This window comes from Sceloporus occidentalis, unplaced genomic scaffold (assembly GCF_023333645.1).
Source record: "Sceloporus occidentalis isolate IW3139 unplaced genomic scaffold, rSceOcc1.0.p SCAF_10, whole genome shotgun sequence".
Lineage (NCBI taxonomy): Eukaryota > Metazoa > Chordata > Lepidosauria > Squamata > Phrynosomatidae > Sceloporus > Sceloporus occidentalis.
In genome coordinates, this window is record NW_028316990.1 from 31,046,687 (window position 1) to 31,067,673 (window position 20,987).

The 20,987-nt window shown below is 43.1% G+C and overlaps 1 protein-coding gene across 1 annotated transcript in view; it reads right to left on the minus strand.

Annotated features, from left to right (window-relative positions):
* Positions 1-1,225: 1,225 nt before the first annotated feature.
* Positions 1,226-20,987, minus strand: part of LOC149306333 (mitochondrial Rho GTPase 2) — a 34,923-nt gene continuing 15,161 nt past the window's right edge. The window contains exons 7-19 of the mRNA XM_089539862.1: positions 20,609-20,717; positions 19,496-19,597; positions 18,295-18,393; positions 15,537-15,645; positions 13,954-14,074; positions 13,268-13,352; positions 12,290-12,435; positions 12,075-12,175; positions 11,631-11,761; positions 10,784-10,864; positions 10,409-10,531; positions 7,895-8,097; positions 1,226-3,451 (exon numbers count right to left, since the gene is read on the minus strand). Coding sequence (XP_089395988.1) covers positions 3,334-3,451; positions 7,895-8,097; positions 10,409-10,531; positions 10,784-10,864; positions 11,631-11,761; positions 12,075-12,175; positions 12,290-12,435; positions 13,268-13,352; positions 13,954-14,074; positions 15,537-15,645; positions 18,295-18,393; positions 19,496-19,597; positions 20,609-20,717 — 1,528 coding nt within the window. The 3' untranslated portion in view covers positions 1,226-3,333. The remainder of the gene's footprint in view (positions 3,452-7,894; positions 8,098-10,408; positions 10,532-10,783; positions 10,865-11,630; positions 11,762-12,074; positions 12,176-12,289; positions 12,436-13,267; positions 13,353-13,953; positions 14,075-15,536; positions 15,646-18,294; positions 18,394-19,495; positions 19,598-20,608; positions 20,718-20,987) is intronic.

Consider the following 20,987-nt stretch of genomic DNA (forward strand, 5'->3'; position numbering starts at 1 on the left):
TAAGAAGAAAAAAATAGATCCAATGAGTCCAGTGAAACCTGGCACAATGCTATACCAGAAATACAAATGATAATGGGGGTTCAGAGCCCTGCCTCTCTGTGCCAGAGTATCTAACCTTTCCCCATCATTCTCAATTGCCCAATGCCTTCCCCCTGCTAACATCTAGCTAGCAAGGCTTCCATACAGCCTTACTTCTCCCTTATATCAGAAAGAAATGATAGGCAATGGGGAAGGCAGGGATGGAACCGCAGTCCCTGGGGCAAAGATCAATGGATGGGGTCAGCAAAGGGAGCGCTAGCTCACCCAAAATTTTCATTAACACTGCTTTTTTGTAGCTAGCGTTTGGGAAGGCCGGGCTTTTTTTTAAGTATACAGATAGCTACAGTACTATAGCTACAGGACTTTGGCCTGTTACAGACTGCCAAAATAAAGCTGCTTCAGGTCTCTTTGGAGGTATGCTATTTAAATGATGCATGGGTCCTATGAGTCCGGAGGTTGCGCCAAAGCCACACTCCATTCCTAAGCACTGGAGTGCAGCTTTGGTGCAGCTTCCGGATTCTTAGGATGCATGCATCATTTAAACAGCATACCTACAAAGAGACCCGAAGCAACTTTATTTTGGCAGTCTGTAACAGGCCTTTGATGGAACTGCCTTGACTCCATCCTGTGAAATCCTTGGTGATTCTCGGCAGAAAGCTCTAGAGTTGTAGCTCAAGTGAGCAGGCATGGAATTCTAAGCAACCCTCAGCTACTAAACTTTGTTGTTGTTGTGTGCCTTCAAGTTGTTTCTGATTTATGGTGACCCCAAGGCACACCTCTCATGGGGTTTACTTGGTAGGATTTGTTCAGAGGTTTGCCACTGTCTTCCCCGAGGTTGAGCTACTCAACTACCGATCTAAAGAATGGAGCTGCAGTAGTTTAAGTGGCATCAGAAGCTCATCCTGCATGCAAGCAACAAGTGGAAACGTTTGAAATACTCTGGCAGTACACAGATACAGATGTGACTGTCTTTGCAATCACTGCATGCAGAAGGTAGACCCAGGCTTGGTGGAAATGGTTGTGTCCTGCTTCATATTAACAGCTTTGTTTGTCCAACATTTGGAAAAGTTCACAGAATCTTCCAGCCAACATGGTCAATGGCCATATCGGTTAGGAGATTCTGAAGGCAACAGACCCAGAAGTAACTTTTCCAAGCTCTGGTCGTATGGCTCATATGTATGCCCAGTCAGACTGCACAGACATGGCTAAGAGCAGCCGTGCTTTTATTTGGTGAAGTGCTTGCATCTCAAAATTATTCAGATGTGAAGTTTGTATTAAAAAAAAACACAGATGAAAGGCAGAGGGGAGGAATCCAAGAAAGACCAGCTCTCTCTTTCCCTTCCCCAGCCTTACCCCCCAAAAAGGATTACCCATGAAACTGTGCAGGAATTGCTAAATACTACCACTGTTTTTAAAAGCTTTGTTTTTAATTTTCCCCAAACTGCCTACTATAGAGCGCAGAAAAGCTTTCCTTTATCATATACATATTTACACTATTTTTTTAAGCTGAGACAGAATTTAAAAAAGAAGAGAGAGAAAAGCAGGCTGAAAGGGGCAGGAGGTTTTCTCACTCTCCTGGGGTGGCCTTGCTCCTTCAAACAAGAGCTTGCAGCAAGAAACTGAGGTGGGCAACACTTTTCCTGGTAAGCGATTAAAAGGCTAGGAAGTCACCACCTCTTAAATTTCCACTGGAGACAGAAGAGGGCAACCCCATTATTAGCCCAAGATCACTCTAGGACACAGATCCCTAACCTTTTGGTCCTCCAGATGTTTTGGCCTTCAGCTCTCATAATTCCTGGGACCTGAAATCCAAAACAAATGGAGAACCAAAGGTTGGGAACCACTACTCTATAAAGTAAGGAATATAAGCACACAGCCATCAGTTTCCTTTCCACCATTTCAAAAATTGCCTCTGCATTAGGGTTGCCATAACGGACCCCTGTGCTTTTTAAGGGTTGTGCTTAAGAGGGAGTTTCAGCAGGAGTTGCTTGCTACCTGGTTGTTGACATTCCCTCTTCTACACAGCCCTTCAAGGGACAGAAACCCACTCCAGTTCTTAATCTGGCAATCCTGCCATGGTTACCAGCTGGGGCACTGAAAAGACACAGCAGCTGCTGATGGATGTAGGGAGAGCAATGAATGGGATACAAGGAGTAGGCAGTCGCTTAGCAACCATCTCATCCATCCTCACCTTCTTTATACAGGTATAAAGAACTTGTGGTTCTCCAAATCCCATCAGCCTCAACTAGCCTGCCTGGCGATCAAGGAGGATGGGAGATGCAGTCTGACAACATATGAGGTTTCCCAGCCCAACTCAGCTTTGTCGATATTTGTTCAGGGCCTGGCCCAGAGGAGCCAACCCAAGACAACCAGAGAGGATTAGAGGCCTTTCAAGTTGCCATAGCAATGACAGCCCAGGATCACTGTACAAACAGCACAAACGCATGGCAAGTTGACATTAGCCCTGGGAGACACATTGTGCTTGAATGAAGCGTATCACAGAATAGCTGTTATACTCTCGTCATTTAAGCAACCATGCCATCCTTGCCGGGTTTCCTCATCCTGCCTCGTTTTGTCCCAACACACCAAGCAACATGAAGACTTTTGCCAAGAGAAGGATGCCAAAGAATTCTAGAAGCCTTTGGGTCCCCTCACGACAGCCAAGAGACTCCATTAAAGCCATACCTTCACTACAGAACAAGATGCTGAAGGAAGGAGCAGCCCTGCCATTGCTACAGCTTTGAGAACCAAACGGCACACAGTGATTTCGCAAGGCTTTCTAAGGCCCTCCTTGAGCCTGAATGTCCCCATAAAACACAAGTCTTTGTTAAAAAATAACAACAACAATTCATTTTGTTGCAACAGCTTCAGACATTGAAGACCTCCCCGAGTTGTAAAAAAGTGAAGCGGAGCCTTGAGATACATCTAGGAGCGCAAAGGAGGCAGCTGCGAGGTAACTGAAGCTATGGCTGAGGGGAGGCACTCCCTGAGTGTGCAAAAATGTACTTCTTTGAGGAGATGGAATGAGAAGGTGAGTCTTGCCCATGCCAGCGGGATGACTCTGTGACAATATCTGCTTCTGCTGGTGCAATGGCTGCCATCCATCCTATCCTTGCCCCCACAATAAGAGAAAAGGAGGTCAAGCCATTCTCCTGCAGCCATTTTCTTCCCCTTGCCCATTTCTTCTGCAGCGTGCCACTTGCTCGGGGCCAATGAAGCTGGTTTTGTGGAGCTGGGTGAGCAAAAGGCAGAGGAAAAAAGAGGGCCCTGATACGTTCTCCTCTTCCTCTTCCTCTATTTGTTCTTCGCCATCGCTTTGTAGAGAGTGACGCCCACAATGGCGGCAACCGTGGCTCCCAAAGCGACCCTGATCCAGAAGGAGGCAGCTCCCAGGTCGATGTCATTTAGATGCCTGTAAGACAAGAGAATCAGCCATTTAGCTCAAAGGGTAATGCAAATTTAAAAAAGAAATGGAAAGTAAAGAACAAAAGAGATTCATTTCTACAGCCCAGCAGTGTAGGGGAACACACCAGTATGAGTCAAGAGAAGCAACTATAGGAGTAATGCAGTTTGACACTACTTTAAGTGCTGTAGCTTCACCCTATGGAATCCTGGGATTTGCAGTTTTGCAAGGTCTTTAGCTTTCTTTGCCACAGAGAGCTGGTGTCTCGCAAAGCTACAAATCCCAGGATTCTATAGGGTGGAGCCATGGCAGTTAAAGTGGTGTCACACAGCATTCTTTCTACAGATAGATAGATACAACCGTGGTTCACTTAGCCCAATACTGCCTGCTCTGGCCACATGTCCTCCATCTCTGCTTATGTGTGCTGGGGTACTGAGTACACCCACAATTTCCATTACTTCCTTCTTCTTGTGGTGGTTTCTTCAGGGGAGGTTTGTCATTGCCTTCCCCTGAGGCTGAGAGCGTATGACTTTCCCAACCCTAGTCTCTAGAGTCATAATCCAACTCTCTAACTGCTTACTTGCTGGTATATTCTTGGAGGTATTAGTTGTTCCTCCCCACAAAAAAATCCCACATTTCCAGGCTCTTGGTACAATCTCTTCCCCAGAACACAAGAAGTTACTGAGAGCAAGATAACTTGCTCTCTTAATTCATCTCCTGTAGCCCAGCATTGTAAACAGCTCTTAAGGGTCTCTGGCAGAGATATTTCCAAGACCATCTATCCCAAAATCCCCTTCAAAATGGAGATGCTGGAGGTTGGCCAACAAACCCTGCAACATTGACACTAAGTGGGGTTGGGCTTTTACTGCCTGGTGTAGCACTTTCATCCCTTTCAGGCTAGTAGATGCAAAATAAATTATGCATCCTAAGCAAATACACACTAATTTCGATTTGTGTAACACATACAATTCCCCCCATTTAAATACCTCGCTCCATTTTAGCACGGGAGCAAATGTCTCCTGTACTCCTTTGCCCGGTTCCCATGCATATGTTCCAGGTTGGGCTCAGCAAAAGATATTACGCCAATGCTTTCTACTTAGCATGGGTATAAATAGTGTGATAACTTCTGAATAATTTGTACCAGAAAAGAGCAATCGCTGTGCCTTTCTAGGTCATGCTCCTTCGGTACCTATTCCTGATATGGAGGTAAAAATAAAAGAAACTTCCATGTTTGAAAAAGCCATGATCCACTCTGCACCAATTCTGTGAATCCTCCAAGCCAAGCCTTATTGAAACAGAGAGTACCTGGTGGAAAAGCACCAAAAGTAAGGCAAACATCTACTTAAGGCTCCCAACTTTTACAATATTATAAGATGGATCAGTATTATCTGAGGTTTGCTTTTTGGAATTTATATATTTAAAAAAATATATTTTGCAAGCCGTGGATGTTTGAATCCACAGATGAAAACTCTGTGGATATGCAGGGCCTACTGTACTGTTTTAAATTGGCTGTTATCCCTATAGTGGGAGAAAGGTGGGCTATAAGTACAAGTAAATCATCATCATCATCATCATCATCATCATCATCATCATCATCATCATCATGAGATTTAGGCCAAAGGAAGCTGAAACAAGAATACAGATGAAATAAGGTTCTAAGAGAGAGAAAGAAATAGCAGAAGCAGTAAAAGAAAAGAGCTGGACCAGAGGCTTGAGCAACACAGCCCCATCCAGATGGATAGTTACATTTCCAGTAACTAGTAGACATATAGCCCAACCAATGGCATCTGTCTCCACATGGACAAGCTGAATATTAAAGGAACCAAGATAAAATTAGATCCTTGAAAAGGAATGGATGTTATCACTCATACAGAGCACTTTTTCTAGCCTTCTTTCAACATATATTTCTTTTATCACTCGTGCTTCCACCTCCCTTTCCTCCCCCCTTCACAGATATATTAGGATGTTTTAAGAATTGTGGTATAAATAAATAAAGCTCTTAATGCAGGGCCCAAGACTGGCTTGCTCTCCTCTGCCCTTTCTGGATTTAGTAGGGTATAAATAATGGATTTCCCATCCTCCCTGGGGAGATGCTTACATTTATATGAGCCGAGGAAACACAGCACGTTCCCCTGCAAGCTCTTGTCTTGGTAAAATAATGGGCTAGGCCAAGCTTTGGCGGCTGGGTCACGTTTGTCCTGTCCAAGGTGCAGAGTGTACGAAACAGCATTTTATTTTGTCCCCAACATCAGAAGAGCTTGCCTTTGAGCTACACAGAACTCTTCTTTGGGCATCAGGATTAAAAAAATAAAAGTTATCAGCAGGACCTGGCTAACTGCACTGGCTGGCACTCACTTGTAATATGGGAGCCTTCATAAATGAAGCTACTTCTGGAAGGAACAGAGAGGGGACATTGTGACCCTTTGAGTATAACTATAGAAGCTTGCCAGAGTTACTTGGGATTAAGCCATGCCTTCTGGCATATGAAGGTTTTTGTGCTGCCTTTTAGCATAACACCTATTACTGAGGATGCCTGCCCAAGTAGAGGCTTCCACTGTCTTGCCTCACTTGGTGAGACACATTTGCACATCACAACAAGCTATGGCATAGCTTTCTGAAATCTAGTTTGCGGTGTGAACATGCAAGAGCAAGTGTGGTGTAGTGGTTTGAGCACTGGACTAGGACTCAGGAGACCAGGGTTCAAATCCCTGCTCGGCTATGAAAATCCACTGGGTGACCCTGAATAAGTCACCCTCTCTCATCCTCAAAGGATGGCAAAGGCAACTCCCCTCTGAAGAAACATGCCAAGAAAATCCTATGATAGGTTCGTTTTAGGATTAACATAAATTAATCCTAACTTAACTTCAGAAACAATTTGAAGGCACACAACACACATACAACACATGTGAACATACCTCCACTAATCTAAGCTATGGTTTGTTAACCAACTGCAAACCTCAATTGGAAGGCATGGTTTACCTGCTGGCTTACAAATCTCTGGCTTTTGAAACAATGGCTTGTTGTCACACAATGGCTTTACCCTGGTTGGTTTCTCAGGCTATCCACTTTGAAAAAGCAGATGACACAAGCACCAGAAGAGAAACTATCTAGACATGTTATCGTTTGTTTTTTCCCCTATGCAAGTTGTGGCTCAAGGAACGAACTATGGCTATCACAAACCATGGCTTATCATGATGTGTGAATACCCCTGGTTAAGAGGGGGTAAACCACGAGGATGTGGTCTTGAGAGATGGAAACCTATTGAGAAGTGGGTCTTTTTCTGTAGATTGAGGGTAGACTGCCTGAAGTGCCTTGCAGTTATTTCACTTTCTTTTTTCTCTTTTTGGCTACTAGTTAACAGGAACTGCTGAATGAATTTTTGGTCTATGAGTACACTGCTGATGCTATGAGGACTGTATGCTGTGAAGTAGCTCATCGACATATGTTGTATGCTTATTTGAAATTTTGATATCCTTTAAAGAAAGTGTTGAAGTATTAACTTGGAACTGTAATGATACTGTAACTATGGTTACTGCATTTAAAACTCTCTATTCCGTAAACAAGCTTTGAGCACAATATATTGTGGAGAATGTGCAATACAAACAATTCATTATGGTTAAATTTTTACTACATTTCTATATTGCCTTCTTCTGCAGAACTTAAGATAGCACACACCATGGTTCCAAGTAGTTTCCCATCCACTTACTTAGCTCCAAAAAGATTTGACTCATCAAGCTCTTTTGAGCTCTTTGTCCTTGGAACAAGGCCTGCCCAAGACGACTCTCCTTCACCTTGCATGTCACTGAACAAGCTGGCTGGACTGGCAGCTGAAGCTGTTTTCTATGCTGTAGATGGGACAGAGTCCTTCACCTCACTTTGCTAAAGCAAAAGCTCAGGCACTGTAGGGAGGACTGGACCTAACCAAGGAACCTAAAAGGCAATGTTCCAATGGTGTGTATCTTCAGTTTGACTTGAATCAAAATGCTTAGATACAATCTGATTGCTAAGCATTCAACCTGGAAAGGGTACTCCCTTCAAACTTCACACTCCCAGCACTGTGGCTTAGTAAATGCTAAAAATCTTGCTATGATGGTGCAGCACAGAAGTTAAGAGTGATACATAAACCTGGAAGTCACCAATTTGAATCTCTCCCTCTGACATGAACTCACTACACAAGACCACCTCCTTCTACCTTAATAAATTCTGTCCGTTGCCCTCTGCTAGTACACAGTTTGTAATATCTTACTGGGTTACTGTACGGAGTACAACTAGATAAGATGTGCCAAGTGCCCTGGACACTTGAAGGTATACAAGTATTCAATAGTATGGCTCAAATACTCTCATTAGGCCCTATTTTTGGCCACAGGTGCCAAAATGGCTTAGACAGCCTGGAAGAAGTATTCCTAATACCCACTGAAAGGAATATAAACAGGAGTGGAAGGAGATACTAACGGGAAGGTGGCGGCTGTGGCCAGCTTTGTGTAGACAGCAGGGCTAGGCAGACCCTGTCCATTACAAGTGAAGTAAAACGGTGGCGGGAGGCGGTGTTTGTAGCAGAACTCGGCGGGTGAAGGGCCATGTTGCGGAGACGTCTCAGGCAAGTCTGCCTTAGTGGCCACAAAGAGGCAAGGGATCTGTCCATCCATGTAGTGTTGCTGAGGAGACAACAATTAACGGGGAAAATGAGTGTTGAAACACAGACGAACCATAGAATCATAGAGGTGGAAGAGACCAGGAAGGCCATCCAGTCTTATCTCTTGCCATGCAGGAATAAGGATTCGGGGGTTTTGTAGCAGAACTCGGCCAACACTTATTTGACTCCCCTCCTGCTCTTATTGTCTGGTTTACATCCCCATTCCTTTGTTTTAACAAGGATACTGTGATCTGTAAGACTTGGGTTAACAGAACATTTGAAATGGGAAAAGTTCTTACCCAGCTTTAAAAAAGAGACCCAATGAAGATTCTAAGATCCACAGCTGCTCAGTCTCCAAAAAGGTGTGTACTTTTAAATATTTTAAACATTTTTACAATCAAAATCAAGGATAACAGTGGAAAGGCTCCACCAACAGTGCACCTTTGATTATTGTTTTATACCACTTGGAAATGTTCCAATATTAAGTGATTTATAAATATTCATAAATGAACCAACAGCGCTGAGGGAGAAGGGAATAAGAGAGAAAGTATTCACCCTCAAGATACTAACCCTTTTGTTATCCAATAAAACTGACAGGTAGAAAATTTACAACCTCAAGAAAGGGGAAGGGGATGTCTTTGTACAGCAATGGAACATGCTGTCATAGGATGCCTGTGAAGGCCACAAGCATAAATGGCTTTGAGGAGGTTATTTGCAGAGAAGGCTTTTAAAGCCATTGTTGCTGATAATGGAGTCTCTAACATTAAGCAACAGCTTGCGTCTGCTCTCCTTACCTATATTTATGTCTCATCTATAAAAAATATTTTAGAACCACTTCCCCTCCTTATGGATGCCATGGCAGTAAGCAAATATAGTTAGAACAACTAAATAGCAATTAATGATAAAATGGTAATTTTACTTTCTCTTTCATTGCCATTAATGATAAAACATATCAAAGCAGGAAAACAATAAAATAGTTCTATAATCCACAATAGCTCCAATATCTTTCCATTAATCTCTGTCTCATTCCAAACATACTAGTGTATTCAATACACTCTGATTTGCAGTGATATCTTTTTCCAAAAATAATGAATTTTAAGGCACATGAACCACACATGAAATAATGATTATAGTCTTTGACTGCAGCCTCTGCAACAGGAGAGGACAAAAAACTGCTGATATAAAGTGTTCTAACTCTCACGAGAGTCTCAGGAACATGAAAGACATTGCAGACTGGCCAGAAAAATCAGCAGTAGCAGAACTTGTTATAAACCATCCTGGGCATAAAATGCTATTTGAAAACACTGAAAGTCTGGGCCATGCCAACAACTGCCAGGTCAGAATGCACAGGGAAGCCATTGAAATCCACAAGGACCTGGACAACTTCAACAGGAAAGAAGAAACTCTTAAAGCTAGCTAAGTTTGACTAGCAGTCCTGAAAAACACTAAAATCAATACCCAGCAAGTGCAAATGAAACCCACCCAGGGACAGGGATTTTCCCAGCAAACATGGGATCTCTAATTAAACAGACACAAATCCTCCTGGAATATCCTCCCACCCTGAGGCCTTGCCATTCAACAACAGAACAATACACAGATGAACATGGAAACCACTCCTCCCAACCCAAGGTCACATAGTATATATATACACCACTCTCTTCCATGCCAGCATTCTCTGAAGATGCCAGCCACAAATGCTAGCAAAACGTCAAAAACAAACTCAACTTGAACATGGCCACATAGCCTGAAAAACCCACAAAAAAACTATGGATGCCGGCCATGAAAGCCTTTGACTACACATTGCTCTAACTCTCTTTTGCAGATATGCTGTGTATCTAAGGTACATGGAGAAGACCTTCCTGTGATGATCTTAAATCCCAGGCTAGCTGCTGGAGGGAGAAACAATCCTGCAAATCCCAAGCTTCTTCAGCTCTAAAGGTTAGCACCAGCATCTCAAATTGGGCTTGGAGCTGAACATGCAACTAATGCAGCTTTCTGAGAATCATATAAATTGAGAACTTAGAAAAGGGTACTCTTCACTGTATCTACTGAAATACCTCATGACTACTGGTCATCCTAGCTGAGGAATTCTGTGATGCAGTCCAAAGAAAGTAACTTTTCAGATCTCTTATGTGGCTAAACCAGGCACAATTCTTTCCCTGTTTGTAAGCATCCAACTGCCACTGCATAACCCATAGGGTTGGAGGCGTCCAGAACCTAACAATCTAACCTTGATCTTGGCCTACAGACCTTTCCTTGGCAGTATCCCCTCTTTCTGAAAACACTGGTCCGATGAGTTACTTGCCTGGGGAGCAGAAAGGAACAAAGCTCACCTTATAAATGCTTGCACAGTAGTTGAAAGACTTGTGGTCCGTCAGATCATATAACAAACAGGCAACATCACAAAATGCATCTGATGCCTTCACAAACTCCATGTCGGCATCAATCTCGTGCAGCTGGAGAGAAATGCAAAGAGGGAATTCACTATTTCTGAACCATTTTTGGCAACTCCATGGCACCTTTTGGCTCACACTATATATGTTCACTCCCCCCCACCCAAAAAGAGCACAGAACATGCATTAGTTTTATTCCCAACAGAAAATTAATAATAGGTAGACAAGAATTATTAGCATCAATATTTAGATCAAAATATTATTGCAAACAAAGCAATGCAGTACATTTTGAAGAACCGCAATAGAAAGACTTACTATTAAATACTTTTCCTGCCCGTTAACTTGCACAGTGTTAATGGTATAGGAGAACTCCTTTCCCTTGGATTCACTCTGGGCCTGGAAACAAAAGAAAGCAGGAATATTTATGTTTTGGTGTCTCAGAAGCCCCTGGCATAGAAATATGGGTTTAGAAAAGATGAGATGAGAAACACTTTTGAAGCCAAAACAGAGTGACAATCTTGGCCCCAGACCAGAAGGCATTTCCTTAGTCAGAAAAATGTGACTCTGGTGCTACAACAAACTACAAATTCCAGGATTCCATAGGATGGAGCCATGGCAGTTACATTACATGAATTCTGCAGTATGGCAGCAGCCTTAGAGGAAAAGCTCAGATCTGTCCAGCAATTGAATCAAGAAGAAAAGGTAGGCTGATGCTTTAAGTATACAGGACATCAGAAAGAAGAGACAATAATTTGGAACACAAATCTCAGGCCCAGTTTGATTATGGATTCCTGTTCAAGCTCAGTCTCAGTCTCTATCTGTAAAATGGGAATAAGAGACATTTTATGATTTGATCTGAGCTCATCCCATCAGACAGACTGGAGAAGGAGCATAATGCTAAGAGCTGGATGTTACTTGTTCACAGCAAACCCATGGCAGAAATGGACTCCTAGACCCAAAGGTCAAGGATCACACTGAATTTGCATTTGCAAAAAGCCAGAAATGAATGAGAAAACTGAATGCAGAGATTTCCTTACAACTCCCCCTCTCTCATTCAGACTTCCCTTCCATGATTTTGTCTGCCTTTTCGGAATCACCACACGATAGGATGAAAATGAAGGAGGGTTGAACAAAAGGCAAGGGGAGAATCCTGTTCACTCACAGCCAAGGTCTTCCCAAGGAAGGCCTGCAGGAATGCAGATTTGCCAGCACCTCGGGATCCAACCACTTTGCAGAGGAAAACATTCCGATGGGTTTGGCCCTTCTCCAAATCAATCCTTTTCTCCCGTGTAACTGGAGCAGAAGAAAGCAGGAAGGGAAAGTGGGAAATGAGAAAATTGTGTTTATGGTGCTTCCCTTTCCTTCTGTCTGTGACTGGAAAGTCTCTGCAAACAAGCTACTGTTATCTATGCAGGCAGATTGTTTATTTGACACCCCTTCATTTCCAAAGGTGACAGATTACTCCCAGTCTTCCCAGTATTGAACTCAGAAGCAGAGGCTTGGGTGGCAGCAGAGAGGACAAAATCTGCCATTGTTCCACGACAGTACCCCCTGCCCTGTCTTCAAGGGTGTTTGAGGTTTGAAAAGCAGAAGTGAGATGACCCACCTGTGACAGCGTGAACCTGTGAGTCCTGTTCAGAGAAGATGGGGTAACCCAGGTAGCCCAGATGCTCCAGGCAGCGATGTACGTCCAGATAGGCAACCAGCCTAGGAAAATCCGAACACACAGAAGGCTGCCCGTTACAGAGAACAAGGGAGGAGCTCACCAAGCATGAAGCAAACTGGTTTTAAGGAGGGAAGGCAGAGAGGGGCTGCGCTTACGTCCACTGGCAGAGGAATCCATGCAGGGAAAGCAGGCCTTTATCAGTGGTGCATACCGTGTGGTAGAGCTCAGGACCCCAGGGCACATAGGGGAACACGTTAAAGAAGCTCTGCAGCTCGGCAGGGGAGAGGGCTCCATCATGGTCCTAGAGATAAGCAGGGGAAAGAAATGGCAGCTAACCAGCATCCTGCATTTATCTCACCTCTTGCTACCATTATTGCCCCAATCAAAGATCAAGGCCTAACCATCAGAGGCTGTACTTTCTCTCTCATTGCCATTAAGAGAAACATCAGTCTGGCCAGGCTTCTGGATTAATAGCAGTGCAGAGTTTGTCTCCTTTTTTCAGAGGTTTCTTCTATTATCACTTGCCCTGTAGTTGCAGAGGGAGTCTGTAGGGCAAAGGATGTGCGACCAGGAGCTATAGATTATGGGTGCAGTGATGATTTATGGATGGCTGCATATCTGTTTTTATCTGTACAGATACTAAGTCCAAAATGAGACTTGCTAGTTCAGAGGTAGTGCAGCTTCAAGGATCAGTGGACAAGAATGAGAACCAAAGGGCTGCCTTCGAATTCCACTGGGAGCTTTCTGGAAATCTTTCTCTGGCCTCCACTGGAACCAGGATGTGGGACCAGACAGGACACTTTGGAAGATTCAGTCAGAGTCTGGAAAGGTTACTTTTCTGGACCACAGCTCCCATAATCCAGCAGCCAAGATGGCCATGCCAGTTGGGGGAGTATCAGAACTGTATTTCCAGAACTATGCAGCAAACAGTTCTTATATGCTCAGCTACACAACAGTCTATAGGTTATTATAGGTGGTGAATATGCACAAAGGGAAAAGCAGCAAGATGCAAATGGCTTAACAGGGGCCATGATAGTTTTATTCAGCCGGATTTAAAGAATGCTGAACTGGGAGAGACACACTGACTTGCAAAGGATTGTCTCTATCATTGCTTGTGCCACTATGAAGCTCACCTTGTCATGCTTCTCAAACATCCTCTGCAGAAACTGGTAGGCAAAGTGGTTGAGTTCTGTGGAGCAGTCGTGAGGCACCTGGATCCTGAAAAAAGGCAAGTTACCCAGGTCAAGGCAGGATCTTACAAGGAGAACTCAGAGACTCCCGCAGTCTTCATGGTCTTTTTTCAGTCACTGATTACTTGAGTGGGTTGATACAATCCCTCTGTAAAACATGTGACTGTGACCCGCCATAAGGGAAACTCTAGACAGGTAGAAAACGATGTTGTTATGCACCTTCAAGTCATTTCCAACTTATGGTGACCCTAAGGTGGACCTATCAGGGGTTTTTTTGGGATTGAGAGTGTGTGACTTGCCCAAGGTTACACGGTGGCAGAGCGGGGAACTGACCTCTAGGGTCATAGTCCAGCACTAAAAACACTCCACCATGACAGTTCTCATTCAAAATCATATACACCTTAGGAATGTTAGTATGCAAAGCTTGCTTAATCTTTCTCAACTTGATTCTTCTGGATGTTCTGGAACATATCAGCCCCAGCCAGCCTGGCTGACTGAATTTGGAGAAAATCACAATGGTAAGAAAAGCAGTTCATTAGGGTTCAAAATCTTTCTTTTCCATAGTTTCATATATCAGTAATATCATTTCCTTCCTCCCAAACAATCTAAAAGGGACATGATCTACTCACGGTGGGCAGAGATAGTCATCCATCAGTTCTAGTGCATCATCATAGCCAAAGCGGCGTAGGATGGTCCATGTGGTTTCATGTCGTCCTCGCTGGATAAAGAGAGTATTGAGGAACAGGAATCCTGGATAAGAGGAGAGGAATATCAGATCCAAGCATGAATGTACAGTAACAAAAAGCTACAACAGAACTGCTCCAAATGGAACATTCTCAGGTCTGGTTATTATTACTATTTCCCAACCTTCTTGCTAAAACAACAAGGACTGTCTGAATTTAAAACAGTCTTTAACTTTAAAGTCTTTAACAGTGTATTGGGAGTTGTTCGTTGCTAGACCAGTATCCAGTGTCAGTTGCTTCTTTTTAATCACTTTAATTTGTAGTGTACAAAATGACAATCAGAAATAAATCCTTCCATTAACCTGAGTTCAACCAAAACAACTCTGAGAGTACTTTGTATGTTTTGTTATGTATTGTTGTTGTTTGACTTCAAATAGTTTTCGACTAATGGCAGCCCTAAAGTGAACCTATCATGGGGTTTTCTTGGCAAGTTTCTCCAGAGGGGATTCGCCATTGCATTCCTCTGAGGCTGAGAGACTGTGACTTGCCCAAGGTCACCCACTGGGTTTACATGGCTGAGCTAGGATTCAAACCCTGGTCCCCAGAGTCACAGTCCAACACTCAAATCACTACACCACACTGGCTCCTTTTATAATGCATATTCTACATATTTGACATATTTAATAGGAATAATAAGCAGTAAAAAATGGACGTCTTATTGACAGATGTGCATCATATCAAAGCCTTTGGATTATTAATGTTAGAAAGCATTAAAACTTGCTTGATCAAGTTTACTAAAACATAAAATAATGTTGCACAATATTAATAAGCAAGTTTAGGTTTTTTTCATTGAAACATAAATGAAAAAATTACCTGTTTTAAACAAACAAACACAAAATAAAAAAAGGGTTACACTAAAAAAATTGGATTTAAAAAAAATAAAACCGGTACACACCCACTAGCTGCATAGACTGGCCTTTGCTCTTTAACAGCAACATGTTGTAACTGGGGCATGTGTATAATTTCTGCAGCTTGAATTCCCAGCTTGGAGGCATCATGCATAGAAGACTCTGTTTTGCAGTATTGATTTAACCTCAAATGCTCCTATAAATTATTTTATTCAAGGAACTTTCCCCGATTCACATCCCGGCTTCTCTCCCAGTGCAGCTCCCTTACTTTCCCCCATCATTTGCCTTTGTTCTCTCAGTGAAACTGGTACGTTGCTCCCAGGGTTATTGAAACAGGATGAAATCCACACAGAGCGGCAACAGGGAACAAGGAATGTCTATTAAAGTAGAAGTGTATTCTAGCAACACGACTTTTCAAGTTAAAGGACACAGCCGGTTTCAAAGCAGCAGCACTGGTGCCCTTAGGGGTAGGGTCTAACTGGATGAACAGCCATAGCATCAAAGCACAGCCTTGGGCTAGACATACAGTGTCGCTCAGCTGTCATCCCTCTTTCTCATCCGCCAAGAATTCTGAGATCAGCCCCCTGGGCCAGACGTGGAGGAGCTCTCTGCTATAGTTACCATTGAGCGTCAGGCCGTTGTCCTGGACCCCATCTGTCGTGTTCTTCCAGACCACCATTTTCACATCTTCTAGAGCTTGAGGGGCTAATGGGTTTCCAAAGCAGGACTTCTACTTCCCAAGAGAAACAAGGAAGCCAATAAGAACAAGGAGAACCATAAAATCAAAAAAAGAGTAGGAAAGACCCCAAGGGTCATCCAGTCCAACTCCATTCTGCCATGCACAAAAACACAATCAAAGTACAGTGTGCCCGTGTTATACGCGGACGCACTATATGTGGCTTGCAGCATATGCGGAAAGCTGTGAGGGAGCCATGTGGGAGCACGCGGGGTGGCACGTCCCATTTAGTTGAATAGGGTGCACGCCTGAGGTGCGTGTGCGCTGCCGTGCCACCGCCACATGCACAAGCCCCATTACTTTCAACGGGGCTCGAGCATACACTTTTTTTTATGCAGGGGGTGGGGGTGGGGGTGGGGGTCCGGAATGGATCCCCTGTGTAAGAAAAGGGTGCACTGTACTCCCAACAGATGGCCATCCAGCCTCCATTTAAAAACCTCCAAAGAAGGAGACTCCACCACACTCTTCTACTGTTGAACAGCTCTTACTGACAGGATGTTCTCCCTAATGTTTAGGTAGAATCTCTTTTCTTATAGTTTGAATCCACTGCACCAGGTCCTAGTCTCTGGAGTAGCAGCAAACAAGCTTGCTCCGTCCTCGACATTCCTTCCAATACTGAATCACTGCTATTACTCTAAAAATAAAGCATCATGTTTCGTGCAACTGTGGAATCCAACACACAGTTTCCTGAAGAAAACAAAAACAAGGTATCTCCTTCTCTTGCTTATTCAAGGGTGCAGGATGAATCCCAATGTCATCAACAGAAACAGAAGATATCATTCACAAATACAAATCAAGGGGCCAAAGGATGTAGAAGGGGACAGCTACACTAAACTACATTAATGCAGTTTGACACATCAGAAAAATGGTTTGGAAGCCAATGAGGTCCATGAAGATACAACAATAGCAAAGGTTATTAGGGAAAGGGGGTTTCAGGATAGTCAACTGACTAATAGCCAATCTTTTAGAAAAGGGATGGTGAATCTTTGATCCTCCTGAGGTTTTAGATGACAATACCCTTATTTTCTTATTAGTGGCCATGCTAGTTGGAATTTCTATGATTTGTCCTGTAAAGCCAAAGGATGCCCACTTTAGGCCTAACAGGTCCTATTTCCTGACCTTCAATAATCTTCAGCCAAGTATAGAGATGTTTTTTTCCAACTGTCCAATACATAATAACTGAACAAGACCCTTTGAAACAGGATACGTGAGACTGTGTCTTTTCAACTAGACCAGATATTTTGTCAAGGTACTCAAACCTTTAAGACCCAAGATCTTTTCCCCCTGCATTAAAAAGCAAAAGTAAAATAAATTTTGTTCTTAGTCAAGGACAATGCTCAGAGGCTGACAGGGTAAATCTGCCTTGAGAATTAAGACGGCAAGAACAGATTATGTGAACTGAAACCACAGTAGAATAAATCCTTGCCTAGAGAAAAAGTCTGAGTGGTGGTTTGGGGAGAAGGTTTGTTTAAAATCTTCAGGGTAAAAAAACACCTTTGCTGTCTATTTTTAATGCCACGAAACACTGACAAAGGAAAACCTCACTTTACCAAGCAGACGTAAGCAATACAGTTTAAAAGAACAAGAATATAGAGTTTTACAATATGATTTTTAGACAATATTGTCCTTATAGGTACAGGTTGGGTCTCCATTATCTGAAATGCTTGGGACCAGAAGAGTTTTAGATTTTAGAGATTTTTTGGATTTTATTCTATTTCCATATACATAATGAGGTACCTTGGAGATGGGACCCAAGTCTAAATATGAAATTCATTTATGCTTTGTATATACCCTATACCAGTGATGGCGAACCTATGGCACGCGTGCCAGAAGTGGCACTCAGAGCCCTCTCTGTGGGCACACATGCTGTCGCCCGAGCAGAGTTTGCCAGAGTTTCTTATTAGAAAGCCAGAGGGACGTGGCGCTTTTCAATAAATAAGTGGGGTCTGGGTTGCAGTTTGGGCACTCGGTCTGTAAAAGGTTCACCATCACTGCCCTATACACATAGCCTGAAGGTAATTTTATACACAATATTTTTAATCATTTTGTACTTGCAATAAAGTTTGGGTACAGTGGACCATCAGAAAGCAAAAGTGTCACTATCTCAGCTACTCATATGGACAATTTTGGAATATTTTGGATAAGGAAGACTCAACCTGTACCAAAAAGACAGCAAAGTGTCACTGTTAAGATCTTCTGGAGCTGTCTAGCACTGCTTTGTTTAGAATGGGATAATTATAATGGCATAATTGTGATAGTGAGGGACAAAAAAGAATGCAGGGCACCGATAATACCCAAATTGTGCCCCTCACCATCAGTCTTATTCAACCAGCCAGCTCCTGAAATTCCAGCAGCCATTGTTTACAAATTTTAAAAACACATTTTGCTAAAAACAAAGAAACAAAGCATTCACCAGAAGCTGAAGCTGGTTTCATCCAGCCTTTAAGAGGCACTTGTGTGCACATTTCCACTCCAAGTGTTTAAGGCCTAAAAGTTCCCCTTTTAAAAAGACCGAAGCTACAGATACCAATACCAAGAAGCTCTGCCGGATCCATCATTGCAAAGAGAGATTCTGAGGAATCAGGCTGATTTTCAGCTGCCTTTCCCCATTCCAGCCCCCAGTATGTTAAGCTGGAAACGCACCTGGAAATAGTTCAGCTCTTCGTCACTTAGGATCTGGTTGTTATCTTGGTCAGACATATTGAAAATCCGAGTGAGTGCTCGAGTGCACGCTGGTCTCAGCTGTGGCGGTGGTGTAGAGAGAGAAAAAAGGGAAGGTGTGAGGTTTAAAAGTAGGCCATGCAAAGCATACTATCCTACCCAATGAATTCAGTAGCAGAGAAAGAGAACAGTTCAGAGCCACTAGCAAAACCATCCAGGGCAGAGATGGGCAAGATGGAGATTCCACAATCCCCAACATCCTCTACCCAGGTGTAGGCAACAGTGGAAGACCAGGGGTTAGCCTTAGCCCCTAGGAGATATTGGAGGGCTGCACCCAACTAAAAACAACAACATTATCTCTCCCTCAAATGCCCTATAGGGAGCACTTAGGGCATGGTAACTATGTTTTTAGGTTCCCTGGGTCCAGAAAAGCCCTTTTAACAGGATGCATGTGGAAGTCATTGCCTCTTTTTTTAAAAAAGGCCAGTCTTGGACCTCAATTGGCCAGGGGAGGAGCATGACGAAAATAATCCCACATCATCTAAAGGATATTTGGAGACAAAGAAGTTATATGACCCATTGTGGGCACTGGGTGCCACAGCCAGACCCTAAGCTGCACTTTGCTCATCCCTGCCCTTAAAAAAACAAAACCCTCTACTTCCTCAGATGCATTTAGTAGACTAAAGTCTATGAAAGTTCATGCTGCCAATTTCTTTCTTTCAGTTAGTCTCAAAAGTGCTACAAGATCTCTCTACGTACTGATTCTAGAGACTAACATGGCTATATCTCTGAATTCTACCAAAAAGAATACAATAATTGTACTCATGAAGACCAATTATCATTCAAACCAAGATGTGCCTTTATGCCCTGTTATGCCAAAAGAAGGAAAGAAAAACAGAGGTGGGCTACCAAACACTTCCGATTTGGAAGTGGCATTGCCTATAGTGGATCCTGCTTGGAGGTGCAATCCTCAGATCCATTTAAATTGCCCACTCTGACCTATGAGCAACGTAGAGTGGCTTGATCTTTTGGTTGGAACTGAAGGAAATGTGGATTCAAAATGTGGATACAAATCCAATTTATAGGATGGCTATGGAAAAGCCACTGTCTCTTAGCTCACAGTTTTGACTTTGTACATACATGCAATGGTTCTGGTTCTGGCTCTGATATGACAGCATCCTACCTGTTTCTCCTCTGGGTCATACAGAGGAGCCGTTGGGTGCAGAACTGCTTTCTGAGCATAATAAAAAAGCTCTGAGATATTCTTCAAGTTCTTTGCCGAACACTGGTGCAGAAAGAGAGAAGGTGACTTGAGAATAGAGTCAGACAGGACTGCTTGATAAATAAAGCACACACAGTGCAAGGAATGCTTGAAGATACAATGTTCATGCAAGCCACAGAGGATGGCCTGGACTAGAACAGGGGAACTGTGACCCTTTAGATTTGTTTTGATATTCCCATCAGTCCTAGTCAGTATAGAACAGAGAGGGATGCTGTGAAATGCAATCCAAAAGTTGTTGCCCACCCTTGGACTAGAAGCAATAATCACCTGACAAGGTAAACGTCATGTCTGCTGTGGACAAAATTTCTCTGTGCACTCCTTCAGATGCAGCCATGTCTCACAGAATTACAATTCCCAGCATTTCTTGGGGTGGCAGTGTGGGAGGGTTGACAGGGAAGATGTGTTACTCCAACTCATTTGAACAGCTGGAGGAATGCTTCAAGATGATTATACATGGCATTTGGGACACAGACAGCAGACGTGAAGTGTCATAAAAGCCTAAAGGGCACCCTTGCCAGATCAGAACAATGATTCATTATCCTGCTACCCACAGGAAGAAACCAGGTGCCCCTGGGAATTCCAAACACACGCTAAACATCTCTCTCTATCCTTATATTAAGACTTTTTCTACTTTTACCCTGCAGCAGTTGACAATCACTAATACATATCGATGTCTGGACATGGAGGTTCCACTTAGTAGCTGGTCAGATTGTCAAAAAGTGACTTTTTGGATTAGAACACCCAGAATCCCCCAGCAAGAATGGCCAGTTGTAATGAAAAAAAATCACTGTTCCAAATTTTACTTAGCAGTCAGGGCTAATAGCCGCTGAAAGACTTCTCCGTCATCAACCTTTTAAAAGTTAGGTAAGCCAGTGGCCTAAATCTTGTGGCAGCGAATTTCATAGGTTAAGCACATGGTGTTGAAGCCTAACACATTGGGAGTGCACTAATATGGGGAAGGCCTTTGAGGGTTACTGAAGCTCCCCCCCACCCAATTCAGAAGTAGTTTCGAACCTCTACACAGGTCTCAATCTCTGAGAACTGGTTCATGATGGGCAGGATGGTTTCCATAGAGCTTCCAGTCTGCAAGTCGGACTTATTTCCCACAAGGATGATGGGGATCCTAAAATAGAGCAAAATAATATTTTGAAATGGTAAAAGTGGCTAAAATAGAGCAAAATAATATTTTGAAATTGGTATAGCCTGGCTGGTGGTTATAGCCAGGCTATACCAAAGAAAATCAAACTCTCCAATCAGAGGGAAAAAAGGAGGCAGGAATACAAATTCAGAAGATTTACATTTTCATTTGCCTTGTCTAACTGAGGACTGACTCATATAATGATGTATGGAAGTACTGAAATAGTTCCTATACAGAATTACAGGTTGCGTCTCC